General features: G+C 36.5%; 1 protein-coding gene across 1 annotated transcript; it reads right to left on the reverse strand.

Annotated features, from left to right (window-relative positions):
• Nucleotides 1-308: 308 nt before the first annotated feature.
• GIPC2 (GIPC PDZ domain containing family member 2) lies at nucleotides 309-21644 on the reverse strand. Its single transcript, XM_070941244.1, has 6 exons — nucleotides 21360-21644; nucleotides 9244-9429; nucleotides 7201-7381; nucleotides 5375-5484; nucleotides 2822-2903; nucleotides 309-527 (listed from the first exon to the last, which is right to left on the reverse strand). Exons 1-6 carry the CDS (start codon nucleotides 21642-21644, stop codon nucleotides 382-384), a joined length of 990 nt encoding a protein of 329 aa, XP_070797345.1. The 3' UTR covers nucleotides 309-381.
• Nucleotides 21645-22911: the final 1267 nt, after the last annotated feature.

Here is a 22911-nt window from a genome sequence, read left to right on the forward strand (position 1 = left end):
CCATCCGAAGTTACAACAATACTGAAAAAAATTACTTATGGCCATTTTTCACACTTATGACCATTGCATTATTCCCATGGTCACATGATCAAAATATGGGTGCTTGGCAACTGGCAGGTATTTATGCACATACACAGAGAAAGTACTTGAATTTTGTTCAGCAAAGATTCCAAGTGAGTATGTTAAATTAACTGCAATATCGGGCTAAAAGCTTTGTATAGATACAGTCCTACATTCGTGTAATTTGGTCAAGTTTATAAATTTTAAATAGGCCTTTTTAAAATACTTGGATCATACCCCATGCCATGTACATGACTACACATATGATGCGTCCACACAGCTGTCACAGTACTCTAATACAATTAATGCCTCTCATTAAAATCACCCTTTCAAAGTATCACCTATGGCTCCCCATACATCAAAGACAAATTCATCTGGAAATGCAAAATCTCCCAAAGCTTCATCAAGAGCTACAGCAAATTCATCTGGATTGTTCTTGCCTTTTCCAGCTTCTACCATAGTTGCAGCTAAATCAAGACAGAGAAGGAGGGGGGGGGAAATTATCTATTATTTTTGTAGGCACATCGATATGAATTGTAGTAGTTAAACTTTATATGAACAAACTTGGAATAATTGCATTTTATTTAAAAAATGTAATTTAAAAAACAAAACATTTGTAAACTTCCTTAATTAATTAGAAAAATGAAAGTTTAATTTAAAAAAATATCTGTAGAATGTATTTAAGGCCAGGGCAACTAATCCTCTAAGGAATTCTTATTTTCTCAAGGATTAAAAATTCAGCCCCACTTAGGACAAATATCACCATCCATTTCAGTTGGAGGATAACAAAACTTGAGAACACAAGTGCGAATTTGTTTTCTGCTATAGGTCTATCATCTTCCATGCAGAAGAGACCACCAGAGTAGGGCTAAAATTGTGTGGTTGGCACTTGGCAGTGTCTTCTGTTTGGTTCTTCAAGAACCAAATTCCGATCCTCTTTCAATCACAGCTTGAATATAATGAATATCATTATACTTAGTGTTATCTAATTTACAGGATTACTCCTATAACAAGAGACAAGAGGAACAAAAGGAACAGCAATATTAAAGGAATCTTCTTCATTTTTGCAGTCCTCACAATACCCATAAACCTCCTACTGGAGAACTGGGGCCTTCCTGGAGCTTTGCTTTTTGAATAAGGACTGTTTGCCCATTTCATGTTATAATGGAGTCAAAGGGAAAGGGAGACAGAAGAAAGACTAACTTCGTTTTAATTTAACTTAACTTTCAGAAATATAATGGTATATTTTATATTCTAATAACACTTAAAGAGTTTTCTTAGAAGCAAATGTCTTTTGACACCAAAAGGTGAACCCCACCGTAAATGTTTATTGGAACTGAAAACCTAAACACTGTAGTAAGATTTTCTAATCAAAGTCATTTATTAACAACAGTGAAGTATTAATTATCACCATTGTCTTTATTATAATTTTTATTATTATTATCATGCCCTTTCTCATCACATTGTGAAATTCTCTGATTGTTTTAACAAAAAATATTATTGTCAGTATTACAGTACACCAATATGGAACAATCAGATACTGGCCTCTAATGGCTGTTAAGAAGAACTACTAGAAAATACTACAAATTTCTATTACATATTAGGCTTTTTAAATTAAATACATATTTCATAAAACAGGTATCTATAATTACTCCAAATAAAAATCTACTCACAATTATGGCTGATGCTTTACACACAGAGAGAATTTACTTATAATTTTTAAAGATTCTTAATTATAACAAACACTGTGATTTTGTTGCTTTAATTTATATGCCAATCTGTGCAGAGATGATTGCACAGATATACAACAAAATACATTGAGTAATTGGTGCATGATTGCCCTGTGGCAAGATATTGATCTTCAGAATTACAATCATATACATACACACAGAGATTAAAAAAAAAAAGAAAAAAGGAAGAGACAGAATTTGATCTTAATGTTTAATGACAGGCAACATATATGCTTCAAATTGCCAATAGAATTCAGGTTATTGGGAGGGGAATGTATGCCTACGGTTCATAACCATTTGTTTGAAATGAAGCTCCATTAAAATGAATGAGGCTTATTTCCAAGTAGATATACACACAATTGCCTTAATAGCCGAACACATCGCTAAACAGGAGTTTATGCTTTTAAAGCCAATCATAGCAATCAACCTTTCTAGTCAACCATGCAGTCTGATATATTAAGATCTGTGCTTTACTACTCTAAGTAGTATAATGAGGATCCTAATATATCAGGCTGACATAAATAGATAATGGGTGCAAGTTTCAATATTGTACAACACTATTTTGCGCATATGAGGTCAGATACAGCAATCTAAACTCTTCATGAAACAATTTTTTTCATTTCATAATCATCCTTGCTGGCTTGGAAGGATTCAATCCTTATCGTCAATTGTTAAGAATATGGTTTCTTTTGTTTTAGAAACAGCACTGTGAGAAAATATTGGAATCCTGTTGTCATATTTTATATGTGTAAGTGGGTATCAAATCATTTAACAGAATTCCCAAACTATTAACATCTTAATAGTTTGGAAACTATAATATGTTAAATCATTTGTCATAATACAAAATATTTTAAATTCAAATTAAAGCTATAGATATGTATCATAGTTCCACAGGCCTACCACACTGTTTTGGCTGGCAAAAAAAGTAAGAAACAATATTTTATACAGTATCACATTCAGAATATGTCTATATTGAAATTCTGGCAGCCACAGCAGAACTAGAAATGAAGGTTTGTTACCTAAATACTGACCTAGTTCAAGATCTCTTATTCCCATGTACATTTCCAGAAGATCATCCACTTTTTTGGTAGCCTTTTCTTCAACATCTGAAAGCTTTACCAAAAGGAAGAAACAAATATAAACCATGCAATGAGTAATGCAAAACAGATTAATTATAATATTTAAAAATTAAGTGAAAATTGTCAGTATCTTGCAATGCAATCATATCAATATTGATTCCAAACTAATTATTACTAAACCAGTTTTTCTCAACCTGGGCAATTTTAAGATATATAAACATCAGTTCCAAGAATTCTTAATAAACGGTCATGCTGGCTGGGGAATTCTGGGAGCTGAAATCCACTTCCCTTTTGGATGATTTATGATTGGTGTCTTGCTCTCCAGTCAGCTCTTTGTGTTTCTTTTATCATGGATTTTTAAAATCTGTAAACTGCCCATAGCTGGAAGGCCTTGACATTTGATTAAAGAAATAACTAAAAATAAATGAAACACAGAATCCAGACTTCTCTGGTGCAGAATTTAATATCCTATAATGAGATGACGAATTTCAATAACAAAAATTATTGAACAATAATTATATGATTGCCTACTGAACAATCAAGCTGAACTAAGAAAGTCAAATGTGACAGCAAGCCTCGTTGCAAACTCAATCATAAAATGCAATGAGACTAATACTTCTTCAGAGCCTTTTGTGTTTGTTAGAGCTTTGCAGTGTTTTTATTATTTATTATTATTTATTATTTATTAATTAATTAATTTATATACCGCCCTAATACTGAAGGACTCAGGGCAGTGAACAGCCAAAAGATAAAATACACATAGTACAAACGTTAAAAAACCATTTAAAATACATTAAATACTTTGGCCCAAAACAAATTTAAAACACCCCAATTTATAAGACAAATTTAAAAAGCAATTTAAAAGGGAAGTTAGGCCAGGCCTGCTGGAATAAAAATGTTTTGAGGGCACAGCGGAAAGTGCGCAGATCCAGGATCCTCCGTATCTCCGGGGGGAGCTCGTTCCAGATGGCAGGTGCCCCCACAGAGAAGGCTCTCCCCCTGGGGGCCGCCAGTCGACATTGTTTGACCGACAGCACCCTGAGAAGCCCCTCTCTATGGGAGCGTACTGGTCGGTGAGAGGCTACTGGTGGCAGAAAGCGGTCTCGTAGATATCCCGGTCCTAAGCCATGGAGCGCTCTAAAGGTGGTAACCAAAACCTTGAAGCGCACCCGGAAGATCACCGGGAGTCAGTGCAGCTCGCGCAGGAGGGGAGTCACATGGGAGCGCCACGTCACTCCCATAACCACCCGCGCGGCTGCATTCTGGACCAGCTGGAGCCTCTGGGTGCTCCTCGAGGGGAGCCCCATGTAGAGAGCATTATAGTAGTCCAGGCAGGAAGTGACGAGGGCATGAGTGACCGTACTTAATGAGTCCCCATCCAGAAAGGGACGCAATTGGCAAATCAGGCGAACCTGATAAAAAGTCCTCCCAGCCACAGCTGTCACGTGCTCTTCTAAAGACAGCCGTGAGTCCAGGAGGACACCCAAGTTGCAAGCCCTCTCCGTGAGGGCCAGTGACTCGCCCCCAATAGTCAGTGATGGCACCAACTGACTATATCGGGACGTCGGAAACCACAGCCACTCAGTCTTGGATGGGTTGAGCCTGAGTCTGTTTCTCCCCATCCAGATCCGTACAGCCTCCAGGCACCGGGACATCACTTCAAGGGCATCATTGCGGTGATCCGGGGTGGAGATGTACAGCTGACTGTCATCAGCGTACTGATGGTACTTCACCCTGAAACCACGGATGATCTCACGGATGATCTTACCCAGCGGCTTCACATAAATGTTGAACAGAAGGGGCGAGAGGACCGACCCCTGTGGCACCCCACATACAAGGGTTTAATGTGTGAAGACAAAAAAGTGCTTCAGAGCATGTAGGATTGCTCCTACAATCCAGTCATGGTTGTCCCAAAGGTGCCTTTTCAAGAGACACCTTGTTTTTGTTTCAAGACGTTTTGCTTTTCATCCAAGAAGGTTCTTCAGTTCTCACTGGATGGTGGGGAATGGAAAGATTTATATGCAATGACAACACAGTCCTTTCAGCAGTTCCAAGAAAGTTTCACACCTATTTGCACTACTCAGGTGACCCTGATGATACAGATAAACCTCCAAGTGGCCTCAACTACTCTCTAAAATAATGCAAATGACTAGCTGTTTGCGAGGAATATAAATCCTTGCAAGAAATTTTTTATCTGTGAATAAATTCCTGTCTCCTTTCCTCTTCCTTTTACTTTTTGCTTTAAGCTTGCACTTTTTACACCATTATTTTTAGCCAAATCTCAACCTGAAATCAATGTTTTAAGGAAAGTTGCTGTGCTGGAAATGGTACAGATGGCACAGTAGGAGCAGCAACAGCTTAACATGGCAGAGTGGGAACGGAAGAAATGAGGCAGATGCCAAATGCACCAGGGTGAAGGGAATATTGGTTAAAGCTATAGTTTAAGGGCTTCATCCAAACAAAACAAAAATCTATTTTCGGGACAAAGATTAATTAAAAACTCACCATTTCTTCTACTGTAGCAGAACCTTTGGCTCTTAGTCGAAGAGTCTCTCTTCCTCGGCAGATTTTCTCCTCTGCAAAATTTCCACTTTTTGACCTTGGCTCGATAATTTCTGCAGTAGATATATGTTTCCCTCATTCAAATTCAACACCAAATATAATTATTCTTCTTTTCAAGATGAACAACATCAAACCCAAATTTAGGGTTCATAGGATGAACTTTGGCAATCTATTAATTCAACTCAGAACTGGATTTAATCTGCAGATTACTTTAGCAGAATCATTAAGACAGTTTCATAGGGCCAAGACCCACACATTTTATAAATGGGTAGACTAGAAAGTTTATGTTTCAATCAACAATTACTAGTGTACAGTAATTTTAAGATAAAAACATTTTGCCAACCAAGGGGTTATAAAAACCATCTTATTAATCAATTTGTCTATCTCACTCATAACTGCTTTAAAATAATTTGTTTCGTTCTGAACTGTCCTATTATCTAACTAAACTGATTCAGTCTCAATACTCTTTTCAAGGTCATCAAAGACTCAGTAAGTCCAATGCGTATTATTTCATCACACCTGTTGTTAGTGAATAGCAACTTAATTTCAATGTGCTATTTCATCATACTATATAGCTTTGGGCTTGAAAATATACCCCAAAAAATTAGTTGGCAAAGGTAAACTACTGGAGATGCAGCTGCAATTCTTGTTGACCTCTCCTCTTAATTTTGTGCTTCCACAAAATGTAAGATGTGCTTCCAGATGTAAGACTCCCCAATTAACTAAACATCACTATAATTCTCATCCAGCAATGCTTAGACAACAAAAGAATTGTCATAGCAAAGAAATACCTGTATTTCCTGAAAAAATTAGATGCTGCTCCATTCAAAAGTAAGAATCTCATTTTCCAAATTGTCTAAAGTATATTTATATATTTACTTAGAATATATTTGAAATTTTGAAGTTTCAGCAACTCAGATCCAGTATGGCTGTGTAATTTAATATTAAATTACAAGAAAAGGTAAACAGTGAATCTTTCAATTCTCCTTAAAGGGCAGTAAAGCAGAAGTGGGTTTCAACAGGTTCTGACCAGTTCTGGAGAACCGGTAGTGGAAATTTTGAGTAGTTTGGAGAACCGATAGTAAAAATTCTGACTGGCCCCGGCCCCAACTCTTCTCTGCCTCCCAAGTCCCAGCTGATTGGGAGGAAATGGGGATTTTGCAGTAACCTTCCCCTGGATTGGGGAGGGAATGGAGATTTTACAGTATCCTTCCCCTGGAGTGGGGTGGGAATGGAGATTTTACAGTATCCTTCCCCTGCCACGCCCACCAAGCTATGCCATGCCCATCAAGCCACACCCACAGAACCAGTAGTAAAAAAATTTGAAACCCACCACTGCAGTAAAGATATACCTAGTGTGGATTGATTGAAGTAGATTTGCAGATCTGAAAAACCATTACCAAGAGGGCCCTAATACATCTGAAACGAGATAAATTTGAAAGCATATGGCTTTCAATATTTCGTTTAATTCCTGTCTTTATTTTAAATCAGGCTGCCCAACAAAATTAAAATTTGATACATCCCTTGAACCATGGGCTTGATAACCTTTTTGTATGCGCCAGAATGAAATAAAGTTTTTAAGCTTCGTATGGAGTTGTCTGCATAATAGAGTAATAGAGTTTAAGGTATGGAAAGACATATTTAAACCTTATTATTAAGTACCTTAATTGTGATGATCATTGAGAATAGTTTTACTCTATTCTCTCTATTCTCTACACAATATGATTATCAGTACAAGTATAATGTTTTGGTGGATATATTCCACTCACCAAATGATTTCATAGGTTCTATCAGTTTTAATGTAAATGTCTGACCCTTCTTCAAGTCCTTTAAATTTTTAGCAATTTCATAATGACGATAGCCTGCTACGTTTTTTCCATTTATGGATTCTATGTGGTCACCAACACATATCACTTTTATTTGGTCAATAAGACTTCCTGCTTTAATTCTCTGCAGACAAAAACAATTTTACATATATTATGATGAATGGGGGAAAATAGTCTGGTTCAGGAAATTATGAACTACAAATATGAACATGAACACTCTCACATTTTTAGCCAAGATCCATTTATCAAAATCCAATGACAGATAGGCAAGAGAAGAGATTTTCATTCTCTTTATATATTCAGGAAATTAAGATAATAGTCTCCTGTGTCTTGAAGTAATTTTCAGAAGATTTGGGGGTATCATTAGAAAGAAAGGCAAGAAAAACCAAATGATGAAACATATAGTTATATAGTTAACATCTGCAAAACATACAAGACAGTTCAGAATTTATATGTAACAATCCATATTCCATAATTTCAAACGGCTATAATAATAAATGTACAGCACTCATCAAGATCTTATGTGAAGACCTTGCCTTCAATTCCTCTGCATTTGACAATTTTAGAAAAAGAATACTGATTTGCCTCCATTTTCAATATTTTGATTTTTTTTTAAATTGTATCTTTTACAATTTTTTTTTTTTAATTTGATTTATATGCCGCCCTTCTCTGGAGACTCAGGGCGGCTTACAATGTGTTAAGCAATACAATGAATGTTAGCAATTTCCTTTGACTCTACGTAAATTACTTCTGAGGATCAGAGAATATAATCTAATTTTCATTTCCTCCTCAAAGATAAAAATGGCCATAGGGAGGTTGTAATCATCTAAATCTTACCAAACCCAAAATTCTGGAATAAGGAGTTAATTCATTTTGTTTTGTTTTTCTGATCTACAAATACACATGCACTATATCTGATCAAATTGTATAATATTAGAAAAAAATGAGAAATTTTTAAAAAAGATTCAGTATTAATCTATAAAGCTGGCAAATATGTGATTGACAGGGAGATTTTTCCACTCTCCAGCCCTTATCAACTTCCCTCTCTTGGCTTCTATCCAAAGGAAGGTGACCAGGATGGGGAAGAACTTGCTCAGAGGAAAAACTGCTTGACAGGAAAATATAACTGACAGGAGAAATGACAGACTTTTCCAGAACAAATATTAGAAAAAGAAAGTATGTTGTCTTTCACATCTCCCCTCTGAGTAATATAACATATGTTTTTGCTGAAATTATGGGCTAGTCTATGTAGATGTGCATAATGTCTCCGTTATCACTGTATTTTAAGGACAATTAAAAATGATCATGATAGAATAAGGATCAATTGAATACAAAATACAGCATACAGACATATGGTTTGTCATATGCTAAAGTGTCTTTCATAAATGAAATGTTCCGTTTTTAAAAAGAAATGGTTCTGTCAGATATTCCTTCTTCTGTAAGTATTCACTCAAGAAATAATATCAGTATTAGGCTTTCAAGCCATTCGCTTTAGGAGTTACTCAACACAGTTTCAATGCTATCACCATAAATTAATAAAATAAATTGATATTCTATTCATGTTTCTCATACAGGTAGTCCTCGTCTTACAACAGTTTGTTTAGTGACCATTCAAAGTTACAATGGCACTGAAAAAACTGACATGACCATTTTTCACACTTATAACCACTGCAGCATTCCCCATGGTCATGTGAATTACATTTGGATGCATGACAACTGGTTCATATTTATTACGGTTGCAGTGTCAAGGGGTCATGTGATCCCCTTTTGCAAATTTCTGACAAGCAAAGTCAATGGGAAAGCCAGATTCACTTAACAATGTTACTAACTTAACAACTGCAGTGGTTCACTTAACAAATGTGGCAAGAAAAGTTGTAAAATGGGGCAAAACTCACTTAACAAACTTCTCACTTAGCAACCTAAATTTTGGGCTCAATTGTGGTCATAGGTTGAGGACTACCTGTATTCACTTCATCCCCAACCTACCTTTATAAAGGCACATCCATTTCCATTATCAGTAATGGTAAGTCCAAGTGAATCTTCTGCTTTGAAAACCTCCACTTCTTTTTTTATTCCTTTGACATGAGCAAATATAAAGTCTTCAAGACCAATTTGTACACCCAAAAGCTTGTTCATATCAATTTTATGTGTATTCAATGTGCAAAACATGATCTATAAAGCCAAGAGAAAAATAGATGCATTTTAATTACTTTTCAAATAAATTTTGAAATCATAGGAGACCTAAATAATTGTCCAATGGCAGCAAGTGTGTTACAGTATTCTATAAAAGTCACCATGCTATGTGTTACTGTGATTTCTTAACTCAAATGTGTATTAATTACGAAATCCATTCAATGCCCAAAGCCTGTAATTTGTTGCCAAGGTTTATTGCAAGAAGCAGAATAATTGCTATTTGATACAAACAGAAATAATTCAATATAATACTGCTGTAAAAATGTTAAACATTTTGTAACAAGTCCCCAAATTCCTATAAGAAATACATCACAAAGTAAAAAACATCCTATTTGAAATAAGGTCCTTCCAGAGCACCAAAAGCCAACAATTACTCAAATAATATGCTGCATGAGAGTTCCTAGCCTAGTACCATTGCTGAATGACATGTCCCTTAGCCCACAGGATCCAATGGTATGGTTCTTATGGTATGGTATAGAATATATTGAGATATTTAGACCATATGCCTATTATAATTATTAAAATTGTAATAACATACTCTTGGGAAGGACTTGATAGGCAGACTAAAATGCCAAATTCAGTCCGAACATCTGGCTGACTGTGGGATGAACCAAAATAATATAATAATATCATATAATTATTATATTATAATTAGTATTTAAGACACAACTTTGAAAAATATAAATGCATTTATAACTGCTGTGAAGAACGGAAGATACGTTATATCTTTTTTTCTTTTTCTCTCTCTATTCTGTCTTTTCTATTTCTTTCTTATTTATATTATATTTAACTTGTGCACTTTTCCTTTTTTAAAAAAATGCATTGTTTTTATTCTGTACAAATTTTAATTAATTAATTATTAAAAATAAAACAATTGGATGTCTTTTTTAATAATATTTATTAACAATTACATTATACAGATAAAATTAATACATATTAGAAAAAATAAAAAGTGCAAAGAAAAAGAACAAGAAAAAGAAGAGAAAAATGTAAAAGGCAAAAGAAAAATAAGTAACTTCCTCCTTTGTCCCAGAAAGTATAAACAATTTGATTTAATTTGATTTATCTTCCTTTTCCACCAAAAACTTTCAAAAGCTTTAGTTGACAACAATTGAAGTTTCCCATTCTGGCCAATTTTGTTTACCAAAAAATGACTGCTAGTTTCTATTTAAAGAAATAGCTTGTTTCTTACTCATTCCAATTTGAACTGGAAAGTTTCCAGAATCCTAAGCCTGCTGGAATTTTTCTAAATAAGCTTGTAATAATTCTGACAGAGAACAGTCCAGCTGCTCCTGTGGTGGGTGTCGGATGCTTTCAATTGTGCTAGTTTTTCATGTTGTTTTTGTATTCCAGAGTTTGCAGTCTATTTGCTTTTCTCTAAATAATGTCCATATGCTCCCTCTCAAATATCTGATCTGAACTATCAGAGCTGATAAATGTTCTTTCACTATAGTGTGAAGGATCTACAGGGGAGAGTAGCCACATGATTGTGGGTCTTCACTTCCACTCTGCTCCTCTTGGCCCATACTTGGTGGACATGAGACAGAAATCAGGTAATCTTTATCTCTTCAGAAGGACAGGGGTGGCACATCAAGGGGAGTGATGGAGGGCATTATTTTTAAAAAAACTATATCTGGGTGACATGTCACTCAGCCCACAGGATCCAAAGTCCATCTGACAGGAATGATTCTGCTCATTTTGCACATGGACTGCCCCCAGTAGCCGTAAGTCAAAGAAGTCTCACTTTGGCTGCTTTCCTCTCATGAAAGAAACCCAGTATAGCTTGTCCACTTCCCTAATATAGTATAATCATAGTATAGTATAGTATAATCATTTCCCTACTGGACTGATAGATTTCCCTGGCCCACAACTGGATGGTGAACTCCAACGGACTCTCCAATAGTGCGTTCTTCCTCTGTCCCATTTTGTGTTCTCTCCCAGGGACTACCAGCTAGTGTTTATCACCTGGCTGTTCAGTTGTCCCCCTTATTTGAAGATGTAGGGATGAAGTCACCCTTTGCCAACTGTCACATGTTCCATGACTGATATGATCCATGAAGGATGCCCTGCTGCAGTCTTAGATGAACACTCAAATAGTTGCCCATCAAACTCAGGCACCCAAGTTGACATGAAACTGGAAACAACTAAGTCCCTAAATTTGAAAAATATCCAATACTGTTGCAAAGTGGCTTTTTCATCATACCTCCCAACAATATCAACCACAAGTACATTAGGTAAAGCAAAAGGCGGTGCCAAGTTTTTATGTAGGGGCCGGAAACAAATCATAGATACATTCTATATATGTGATATGTCAGAAAACAATCAAACAGTGAAAGATATTGATTAGACATCAAAAAAGATAAACATCGTTAAAATATGATGCATCTCCTCCTTTCCCTCACAGATTTGTTGCTTTGACACCTGCAACACTCAAGGACTTCAGAATCCAGCTCTAATGCGTGATAAGCAGTCCCCGAAGGGCTAGTGTTTGCACATCAAAGGAAATGGCTTTGGCACAAAGGAAAAACATGGTTTCTTTAACTTCAAAAGGAGGCAGGGAATGCCATGCTAAAATGCCAATATCGCCTTTATTAAAATGCTAATAATAAATCCAAAGTTCTACCTAATTTCTGATCATTAACTCCAACTTTTTATATGCTACATAGTATCAGCACTTAATACACTTTTTAGTTCACAACTGTTACAGTCTTATATACGATAGTTAATGAAAATCTTGTAAATAGTAGCTTCATAATTGTATTTATTTTTGTAATTAAAAAGGAACAGAATAAAAATGCATTTAATTTAACTACATCATATTTCACTCCAAAGCTTCAATTTGTTACATTTAAGAACAAGGTATTTCATCCAAAGTTATCCTTCAACTAGGGCTTTTAATCTGCAATAAACTTTGTACTTCCTGCAGTAAATCATAAAGTGTTGAGTTGTTTATTTAAAAAGTTCTATCCTTTCAAAATGAGCGACATATTGTACATTTATTTCAATATGAATCAAGGTGTTTACATACTGCAAAGGAAAAAAGGCCATCTGCCTGCCAATGCACAGTTCTACTGTATAAACTATAACCTTCATTGTGCATACCCTACATAGTTTGGATTTTGATAGACTGCATTATTTCTTCCATGACAATTAAAAATTGATTCATTTGTTGCCATAAACCCCCAAATCTTCATTATTTCATCAGTGGCATTATATGTACTAATTGCTTCTTTCCCCTCCATTTTTCTTAGTTTAACACTTGTGTGTGTAAATTGACCAGGCTATAAAATACATATTAAGGAATATTACTGGGTAGGAATATTACTGGGTAGGTGATTTCTACCCAGTAATATTCCCGGGTGGGAAAAGTGGAAGGTCCCCAAAATTATTTTCAAATTTTTTTAAGTATATTGGGAAAAAAAACTTCTGGAGTTATAGCAAACTGGAGAATCTTATAGTATTTAATTATGGCGTAAGATATTGTGAACAATAACTATATCATGTGGCCAGCATGACTATATGCCATTGACTATACACATGGAATGCTGTTATCTTCTCACTATTTATCTACTCACATTTGCAGGCTTTCAAACTGCTAGGTGGACAGGAGCTGGAGCAAGTAACGGGAGCTCACCCTGTTGCATGGTGCTCTGGTCTCAAACCTGGCTGTCAGCTTTCCAGATGACAAGTTCAATGTTTTTAATCACTGAGCCATCATCCCCCCCTTTAATCACTGTATTAACAGTAGCAATTATTAAAACTGTTAACAATGTTAATTATTGAGGAAACCAATCAAAATATTTAGGATGGGCTCAAGCATGGCACAAAGCCATAATCTGATTTTAATTTAGTATATCATGTGAACAGATGATTTATAAAACATAGTTTACAGATTAGTATGCTAGGTAAATATCAGGCATGTCAGGAGACAGACTACAAAAGGACTTTTATTGCCCTAAGGTAGAGGCCCCTAACCTTTTGGGCACCAGGGACCATTTCTGTAGAGAAAGGTTTTTCCGCGGACCAGAGGAGCCATGGTTTTGCGTGCTGCCTACATTCCCCAAATGGGGCTTTGCTTGTTTGCATGAACCAGTTGCCTGCATGCCATGGATCAGTTCCAGTCCTTGGACCAGATGTTAGGGACCCCTGCTCTAGGGTATAATAATAGAATCTTGAAGGTCTGCCAGACTATTCCTCTGCCCCTTTTGCCCCTTCAAATTGACAAACCAATTCAAAGTGGGATTATCCTGAGTTTCTTTCTCATCCCTTTGCCTCTCCCAGTGTTGAGTAATTGTTTATTCAGAGTGTTAAATTTATATTTACTGACAAAGAAATAAAGGAAGACTAGTACGGAGACTGTTTATTCAGAGGTTCTTGCATTCCTTCCTTATAAAATACTTTATAAACTTTCTGTTATGTTTATTGTTCTGAGCCAAAGGTATGGGCAAAACTACACAGTAATATCCTAGTCTTTGTAAGAAATACAGTTGTCCAAGATTTCAAATATAATGAATGATTTGAAAAGAAGCAGAATATCTAAGTCCAGCTGCTAGATAAAGAGAATAAACTAGATATCAAATTAGGATTCCTTTATGGAGTCAGAAACAACAGAGGACACCACAAACAAGGTTTGATCAAGTTGTAATCATTAGCATTTTAGCAAGAGTTCTTTCGGTATTTATTTACTGATATGCAAGTTTCCCTTTCAACTGAACATGTAATAAATTGACTTAAAATTCTTGCTACAAAATTTCAGTCTGGGTCCTTTATGAATATTAGGGAATGCACATTTAAAAACATAACAATATTGTGGCATTAAAACACGGTGTCCATTTTTGAAAAAAAGCCATTTTTAATATTTTATTCTACACTACTTTAGGATTTTGTAATATAGATTGCAGAATATAGTACTGGCTAAATAGCTTTAAATAATACATTTCAAACTCATCATAATATGGAAGGACTAAAAGTAAGAAAAAATAGTTAAAATTACTGTTTTAAAAATCAAAACTTTCAAAGGAATTCAATTTAAGGAGTTAATTTGAAAGGTGCTTGGCTTATTCATGTTAATTGGAATATTTTGCTTTAAAATTGCTATTTTTTGCATATTATTTTGGGAAAATATTTTGAATGGGAATTGAGATAGTGTCCACTTATGATTACTATGCCCAATTAAAAAAGAAAAATGTTACATTTTATTTTTAAATACAGAATGTTTAAATATTTCAGATATCATCCCAAATGAAAGGTTACTTCTTTTTTACTTGTTTTGCAGAAATAAAAAGCAAGGTTCTCATGTAACTTGCATATCATACATACAGTGCATATCAGATATATCCAATATGCTAACTTGTAAATATTTTTGAACCATGAATCTGAAAGATAGGGTGAAGCATCAAATACTACACTGAGAAACTAATAGGAAAGATACAATATACAGTTTCAAAGTTTCTCAAAGGTTAGTGTTGCTAAGCTCTACAATCCTTTTTAATATCATTATATTTCTGATATCCTTTTTTTTAAAGGAGAAAAAAGTTTTCTCTGAATGTTGCTTTTGTCAACATGATAGTGTAAGTAATCATCTTCTAACTAGTTTTACCCTTATGACTAGATAAAACCAGCAATAGAACAGAAATGTGATATTTAGAAATCTGAGACGATGTAGCTCTATTTAAAACTGCAACCGAGCAACATAAACTGACTTCAGCCTCCGCATGAGCCAATTTTATATACTTCCCTCTTGGAAGTGTTTCAGTCAAACAAAAACTTTGATTAGTGGTTATATAATTTTCCTGCTGAGTTCCATTTTTATACAAAGCAATAATGGTAAATAAGCAAAATATTTTTCTTCACACTCATACCAAGTAATTTAAGTACAAATTGTTCTGAGAATCAAGCATTCAATCAATCAATCAATGTTTTAAAACATACTGATCAGTACATTCTCAGCCTAGCTGGCTGCTACATTGCTGTCATGGCCCTGTCAGAGCTCAGGCCCAAGGAGACGGAGCTGGGGCCAACAGAGAGGGTGGGCACATTCCCTATGGTCCCTGAGGAATGACCTGGGGATGAGGACGAGGCAGTCCCAGACCCCTCAGGCCTCAGAAGAGTAGGCAGGGAGGAAGAGAGGGCACAGGCTGACCGAGGAAGGGGGGAAGAGATAGAAAGGGCAGATAGCAGAGCAGAGGAAGTTAGTATATTTTGGACATGTGATGTGACACCCAGAAAAATGTGGCATACTTCACTTAATCCTCCAAGGAAAGATTGAAGGCAAATGAGGTCCAGGCAGAAGAACATCATCATGGCTTCAAAATCTAAGGGACTGGTTTGAACAAAACACAACAGCACTTTTTCGTGCGGCTGTTGATAAAAATAGAATTGCCAACATGATCGCCAACATCCAATGACGGCACAAGAAGAAGCAGAAGCAAAGCAGAGGAGCAGTGGAGTTACAGAGACGAGCAAATGCTTCCTCCACCTGTTCCCCAAATGCGGAGAATGGAGAGGAGGCAGAGTCAGTGCAGGGCGACCCAAGTCCTGGGGAGCAAGGTGCCTCACCCCTCCTCACAAGGATCACCTGGAGTAACATTTAAGGAGATGCTGGGGGAAGGGACTTTTATCGGGAACAAGTGCTGTATTTTGCAGCAACACACTCCACGGCTCCTAGGAGAACTTGGCTCCTAGAAGAACTTGGCTCCAGAATCCTTGCTGTTGTTGACTGAGATTTAATCCTTTGCCTTGACATAGATGGACTTCCACTGCCAGGAAGTTGCACAAAGTGTGTGCAGATACATGGTTTCAAACCTTGCTCTTGGACTTAAACAGTAATCAACTTGGCATGTACAAGAACTCAATTGTTGTAGTTTGTTGGACAATGCATAGGTAAGATAAAGCATAGCTTTTAGTGATGTGTTATCTCAAAATGTCAGTGTTGTTCTTAAGATGTCACTGCAAATTATTTTATAGATAGTATAATAAGAACACACAAAGTAAAGATATTTGAATAAGAAACTTTGTATCTAAATAGAAGTATGTGATATATACTGCAAATATTTATACACAGAGCAATCTTAATTCAGCTGGAAGTTCCAAAACCTAAAATAGAATATCCCATTCACAAATATGTTTATCCCATTGACAAATCATTTACACTGGGCTCACAATATTCAGTAATTAAAGTACTGCTTCTAGAAGATTGATTTCTTCCTCCATAATGTGAGCAGACAGTATATTTTATAGCTGAACTATTTTAAATGACTAATTAATTCAAATTATATTCCCCCTATATTGTTGTAATATAAATCATGTCTCAAATTTTATTTATTTTATTTCATTCAGTGTAAGTACCTAAGTGATTCTGGTGATGCAAAATAGAGGCTTAGCTTAGACTTTATTGAGTGAAGTATTAATAACATAAAATCTTTCCACTTGTAATTTGAAAATAATAACCCAGAAGTGAATTGCTAATTGAATAATTCACAGAATAAAATGCACATGTATCAGTTGTTTGTGGTAAATTCGAGACTACCTCATATCAAACACAGAAAAATAATTACTGGAGGCTGAAGAAGCAAGAAGGTGTAGTGAGAAAGGAGAAGAGGAAAGACTGCTGTATTAAGGGAATGAAAGCAACACTGTTTAATTAACTAATGGAACTGAGTAACTAGACAGATTGTTTTCCACAATACATCCACTCTTTCTTTTATAAAGAATTAGTAACATGTTAGTAAATGAAGTGATCCCTGCAGGATATACAGAAATCCTCATTTATAGTAGTAAAGAATTAAACCAGAGTTATTTGTACTTTGCCTTAGTATAAAGGTTGCATGTAGCTTCTGTATTTCAAAAAAAGAAAGTTATAAATGTGTCATGATGAAATCATATATAAATCAAATAAATCATACCTAAATCAACCTGAACCTCCAATAGGATCTTTTTAATTAAAACTGCATAAATCTTTCAAATTCATAATATTTATTTCCAATAAAAAATAACATTACATTAAAATAGGAATCCTGTATTTGAGTTAATCATCACTGAGAGCAATCTGGTTCATATACTGTTCTAAGTAATGGTTTGTTCATTACCGGTAAGTCACAGTTGGTTGGTCTTGTACATTACAATATTCCAAAACCAAGAAAATCCAGGGTGACAATATATGGATCCAGCCTAATCACTCTGCTAAGTCTAACAATTCTCAAATGTGTACAGTGCAAAATAGTACAGTAAATTTTGACTAATATGTCTTATATTAATGTAACAATTGTCATTTGCACTAACATATTTAATAACTATAAATGTAGCTTTAACAAATCTTCGAATCATTTTCTTTGAAAAAATTGGAATTAGACCTTGCCATGATATGTTTATACATAAAAACAGAGGCGGCTTGTTTTGTTTAACTGATAACACCAACATGACAATTATCCAAGATATGAAATTGTAGCTGAACAGATCCGAACATGGAACTATCCCAATCCGGTTCAGGAAACTAAATTAAATATTAAACAGGAAATATATACGCAAGGCATATAGTAGCACTTTCCTAACCTCGTCTTTAATTATTTTTTTTTATTTTTTTTTTGCTCAGCAGGTTAATGTCACACTATTAATGTTCAGTAATATCCTGTGCCTATTTTGCTGAAATTCAGACCCCTTTTCTCTTTCTATATGATTGAAAAAAACATACTGCCATCACACATGTATATGTGACATACATTTAGTTGTCTCAATTATCTCTGCTGTAATCAAAAGTCTATGTTTACCATCCAGCTATTTCCATTTGTCTTACTTCTGCTACTAGAAAGAACTGTGAGACTCAGTGCCCCATTCACTTAACGCAATTAACTGAGTCTATTCCTTTTGTATTTAAGCAATTATCCAGCACTGGATGACCCAATGACATATTTAGTGATCTTTGCATTGGTCATCATTTTCTTTGTAGTGTGCCACTTAATTCTTTTTTGTCTTTTTTTTTTTTTGGTAGTGGGGAAATAATAGAAATTAAACAGTAATCAATTTGGCATGTAGAAGCAAACAGAAACAAATGGAAACAAACAATTTTAAAACATTTCTGCAGAGCCTCTAGGCCAGCCAACAAAGCCAGTGATTAACTGTGTATTAACATTCTCTAGAAGATTCATAAACACAGAAGGGCCCAATCAAGGTAAAATCTACCATTGTTCATTATAAAACAAACCACTTCAAGAAAATTCTGGTTTTCTGTGTCTGCAAATTATGTTAAGCTTCACAAACATTGGAATCCACTATGCTGATCCAAAAGCCAAACCCATTCATCACAATTTCCAATATGCAAGCATTAATGCTATCATAAAGTTTCTTGCCTTAATTTGCTTAAGGCAGGGGTGTCAAACTCAAGGCCTGTGGGCTGGATCCGGCACATGGGGTGCTTAGATCTGTCCACAGGCCACCCTGGAAACAGCAAAGGACCAGCCTGAGAAGCCTCTGCCAGTGAAAACAGGAGTTCTGGAGGGCCATCTGCAGCCGCAGATGGCAGCAATGGCCTCCTGCAGCCCTCTGTCAGCTCCATTTTTGCTGAAAGAGAGTTAGCAAAACAAACTAAAAACAAAAAAAAAAAGGAGAAATGTTTCCCCTTTTCAATTGCGCATCCAGGAAGGGACAGGAAAGGAGAAAGGGAAAGAGGAAAGACAAAGAAAAAGGAAAGATGGGAAGAGAGCAAGGAAGGAAAAATAAGGAAAGAGGGAAAGGAAGAAGAAAGGACAATGAAGAGGGAGGGAGGGAGGGAGGGAGAGAGGGAGGGAGGGAGGGAGGAAGGAAAGAAGGAAGGAAGGAAGGAAGGTTATAATGAGAAGGAGGGAGGGTCTGAGGGAAGCCCTGCCTTAGCACTTGGCCACTACAGGTACCCTGGCACAAGTGACATCCTGACCACACCCACAAACACCCCCAAGGTCAAACACAACACTGATGGGGCCCTCAATGAAATCAAGTTTGACATCCCTGGCTTAAGGAGTAAAGACTATCAGTCAAGCTGAACTGCTAATGTTAATGTTTGCATGTTTGTATATGAAACATTAAAAAATGATTTAGCACAGTCTTATGATCAAAAAAATAATGTGTGAGCAAGTGTAAAATTTTTGGTCAATCTCTAGGGGGTGGGTTAGATTTCTGTTCAAAACAAATGTTTCTCCCCAATAGTGCAATCCAAACATTTATATCTTCATTTCTTTCATCTGTCACAAATGAATGCTTGAACAACAAAGCCTAGTTTATTTTTTTTTATTTTCAAAAAAATGTTTTATCTAAACCTCATAAAAATATTAATTAGGCATCAACTTATTGACCTTCTTTACTCTAGTTTATTAAGAATATCAAAGAAAGGGGCTTTTTTCATTTTGTGTACGAAACTATAAGTACAAGAATGCCATGTTCCAAACTCTGCCTTGTGTGAAACACTGTTTGAACCTTTTTATCAATAAACTTCTCTCTTTCAAAGCTTTACTGTTCCTCATGCGAATAAATAAGATACTATTGTAAATTGAATGCCTAGAGTAAAATGATACTTGTAGCTAGGAATATAATTACATGTGTTAAGAATTGCTTCTTTTACAGTGCTCTGAGCCACAAATATAGAACTATTGTAGTAATTTGAATAAATCAAGAAGCAAATTTGTGTCTCATTTTGCAATCATTACAGAAAACAGTTCTGCAGAATAAAATGCAAATCACTCAGCCAGATATTTGAATAATACAATTGAGTATCTTTCTATTACAACAAAGCTACAAGCTACATTAAAGCTTTAGGCAGGATTAATCAACTCATCAAAAGCAACAGATTCAATACCACCATTAATAGAACACAAATTTATCAGAGCATTTATTACTATATGGATTAACCCCAGGAAATACTACAAAAACCAAAAGGACTTTCATAGCACTTTCCCAACTAATACACTTTACTGAAAGAATAACTTTTGTAAATTACAGCTCACTTCATCAGGTGCACGGAGCTGTTGAATTAATATATTACTTAATTTGATTCAAGGTAGGATAGGTAGATGAAAGGCAGGGAAAAGAAGTTGTTTATGCCGCTCACATGTGAGAGAGAAGAACCTTCTCATTTGATAATTGTGATGTGTTTAATATCTACTTGAATTTTGTTGAAGTTTTGAGATTACAATATTCCTCAGATTTTCTGCTTAGGCATCATAATAACTAGGCTTCAGTACTCAACTTGAGGCAAACTTGACTTTAAGTGAGTCAGTCAGTCAGTCAGTCAATATATAAGGGGTGTGTGTGTGTGTGTGTGTGTGTGTGTGTCCATATGCATGCCTTCAAGTCAACCTTGAGTCCAAATAACTACACAGAGAGATCCATGCAGTTTGCTTGATAACATTTTTGGAAATGGTTTGCCAGTACTTTCTTGGTACTGGCTCAAAGTGGCCCATCTGGCTTCTGTGCGCCTAACTAAGCATAAAAACTCAGTTCTCCTCTCCTAGTAAAGCTTCAGTTGTTGTATTAAAAAAGGCGGGATAAAAAAAACCCTAATAGATTGAAAATATATACATATAGGACAGACAGAAATCTAGATGGGCATGTTCGTAAATTACCAGGAATTAAACTCAACTTGAGGCAAACTTGACTTTAAGTGTGTGAGTGAGTCAGTCAGTCAAAATACAGCGCACAAAATTATTGGAAACCCCAAAGACTGTAGAAAAGTAGACATTGCGCTTAAACAGAAAGGGCTACTCCATTCGGTTGCCTTGTTGTTAACATATCCCGAACAGGAACATTGAAATCTGACGGATCCCTGGGTGACGGTCATGCAGTAGAAAAGAAGGGAAACTTTAAGATCTGGGTGAGCCCCGAAGGTGAAGCGGGAAGGGAAACTTCCCCCCCCCGGCCCACTCGCCCCACCAGCGGCCACGTACCTCGGCCGGGGCAATGTGGAACGCCTCAGCGATTTTAGCGTAAAGCTCCTTCACGCTGCCAAAGCCTTCCACGCGCCCGGTGGGGCTGCCGTGCGCTAGCTGCGTGTGGAAGACCAACCGGATGGGACCGCGCGAGGCTGAGGCGCCCACCGCTCCGGCACGAGCGCTGGCCCCGACTCCGACCTCGTCGTCACCTCGCCCTCGAGCCGGGGGAGCCTCGCCGTCCACCAAAGTGGAGGTCTCCCTGGACTTGCCTTTCTTCTTTCTCCTCAGCCCCAGAGGCATCTTCCCAGCCCGCCCACCGAAAGCCAGCGGCCAGAAACACCTGTGCGCTGCTGGAGGCGGCGGCGGCGCGGCTGCTCTTTCCCGCTTGGCTGAACTCTGCCCGCTCGGGCTCCGAGCTCGCGCCGCACTTCCCGCTTTAGCCGTCGGCCGGCAGGTGGGCCAAGCAGGCGGCAGCCAATGGGAGAACGGGGCTTTGGGCCCGGGAGCAATTTCGCGACCGATACCCCCCCCCCCCGCCTTCTCTTTTCCTCTTAGGTGCTTTTTGTGTCAGTCGTTGAGTTGTAGAGGATCGTCGCGAAGACCCTGTGGCATAAAAGTTTATTCATAGGTCTGTATTATTTTTTAAAAAAATGTGGCCACCCATCTTCAGACTGCAATTCTGGGCAGCTAACAAAGATTTTAAAAAATAATATTTTTTTAAAAAAATACAAGTACAGTATTAAAAAATGTCAAGGCCAACCAAAACAAAAAATGGCTGCTGAAGACACAGTACAAAAAATGGGCTCAATTATTCCCCCGTCCGCAGGAAAAAAGCCATATTTTTAGGGTTTGTTGGAGAAGGCATGCATCTCGCCTGGATGACAGTTCCCAATCTAGGGATCTAGAGCCCCTCTTACCTGACCTAGTGGGATGGCCACAAACAGTTAGGTAAGCACCTCAAATTCCCTAGACCCATGCCACAAAGCATTTTATACATAATAACCAATACTTTGAATTACACCCAGAAGTAAGGATAGGCTGCCACCTTTAAACACACCTAGGTACTTCGGCTTTATTTCAAAATCAATTATTGCTTCCTCGATCCTTTTGGGATTAAATTTCATAGAAATCAAAGACAAACAAAGTCTTAACCTTCTTAAAAACAATCAGATTTATAATAGCTTAAACAGAAATATAGTTTTATTCATGGGTTTCACTGTGACTTTCAAGAAATATGTAAGTTTTGGATGTATTAAACTTAGCAAACAGTGTTTTAATGTTTCCTTGGCTACAGCTCTTAAAGCCTTCCAAAAATATTTTGGGAAACATTGGAATGTTCTATTTTTCTTTCTGAATTATACTGATCTAGCCTTTCTTTAATCAGTATTGATCTTCCCAGCAATAGCTAGATCGGTATGGTCTAAAAGAAACATTGAATATTCCAATGTTCTGTGGAACATTCCATTCCCGGAACTGTACATTTTAGAGAATTCAAAAAATTTTCATGTGTTTTGTTTATTTCTGCTAGTTATTTTGCATCATTGCAGTTTTTCATTCAACAGTTTTT

This window comes from Pituophis catenifer, unplaced genomic scaffold (genome assembly GCF_029215685.1).
Source record: "Pituophis catenifer annectens isolate HBS135680 unplaced genomic scaffold, rPitCat1.0.hap2 SCAF_3, whole genome shotgun sequence".
Taxonomy (NCBI): Eukaryota; Metazoa; Chordata; class Lepidosauria; order Squamata; family Colubridae; genus Pituophis; species Pituophis catenifer.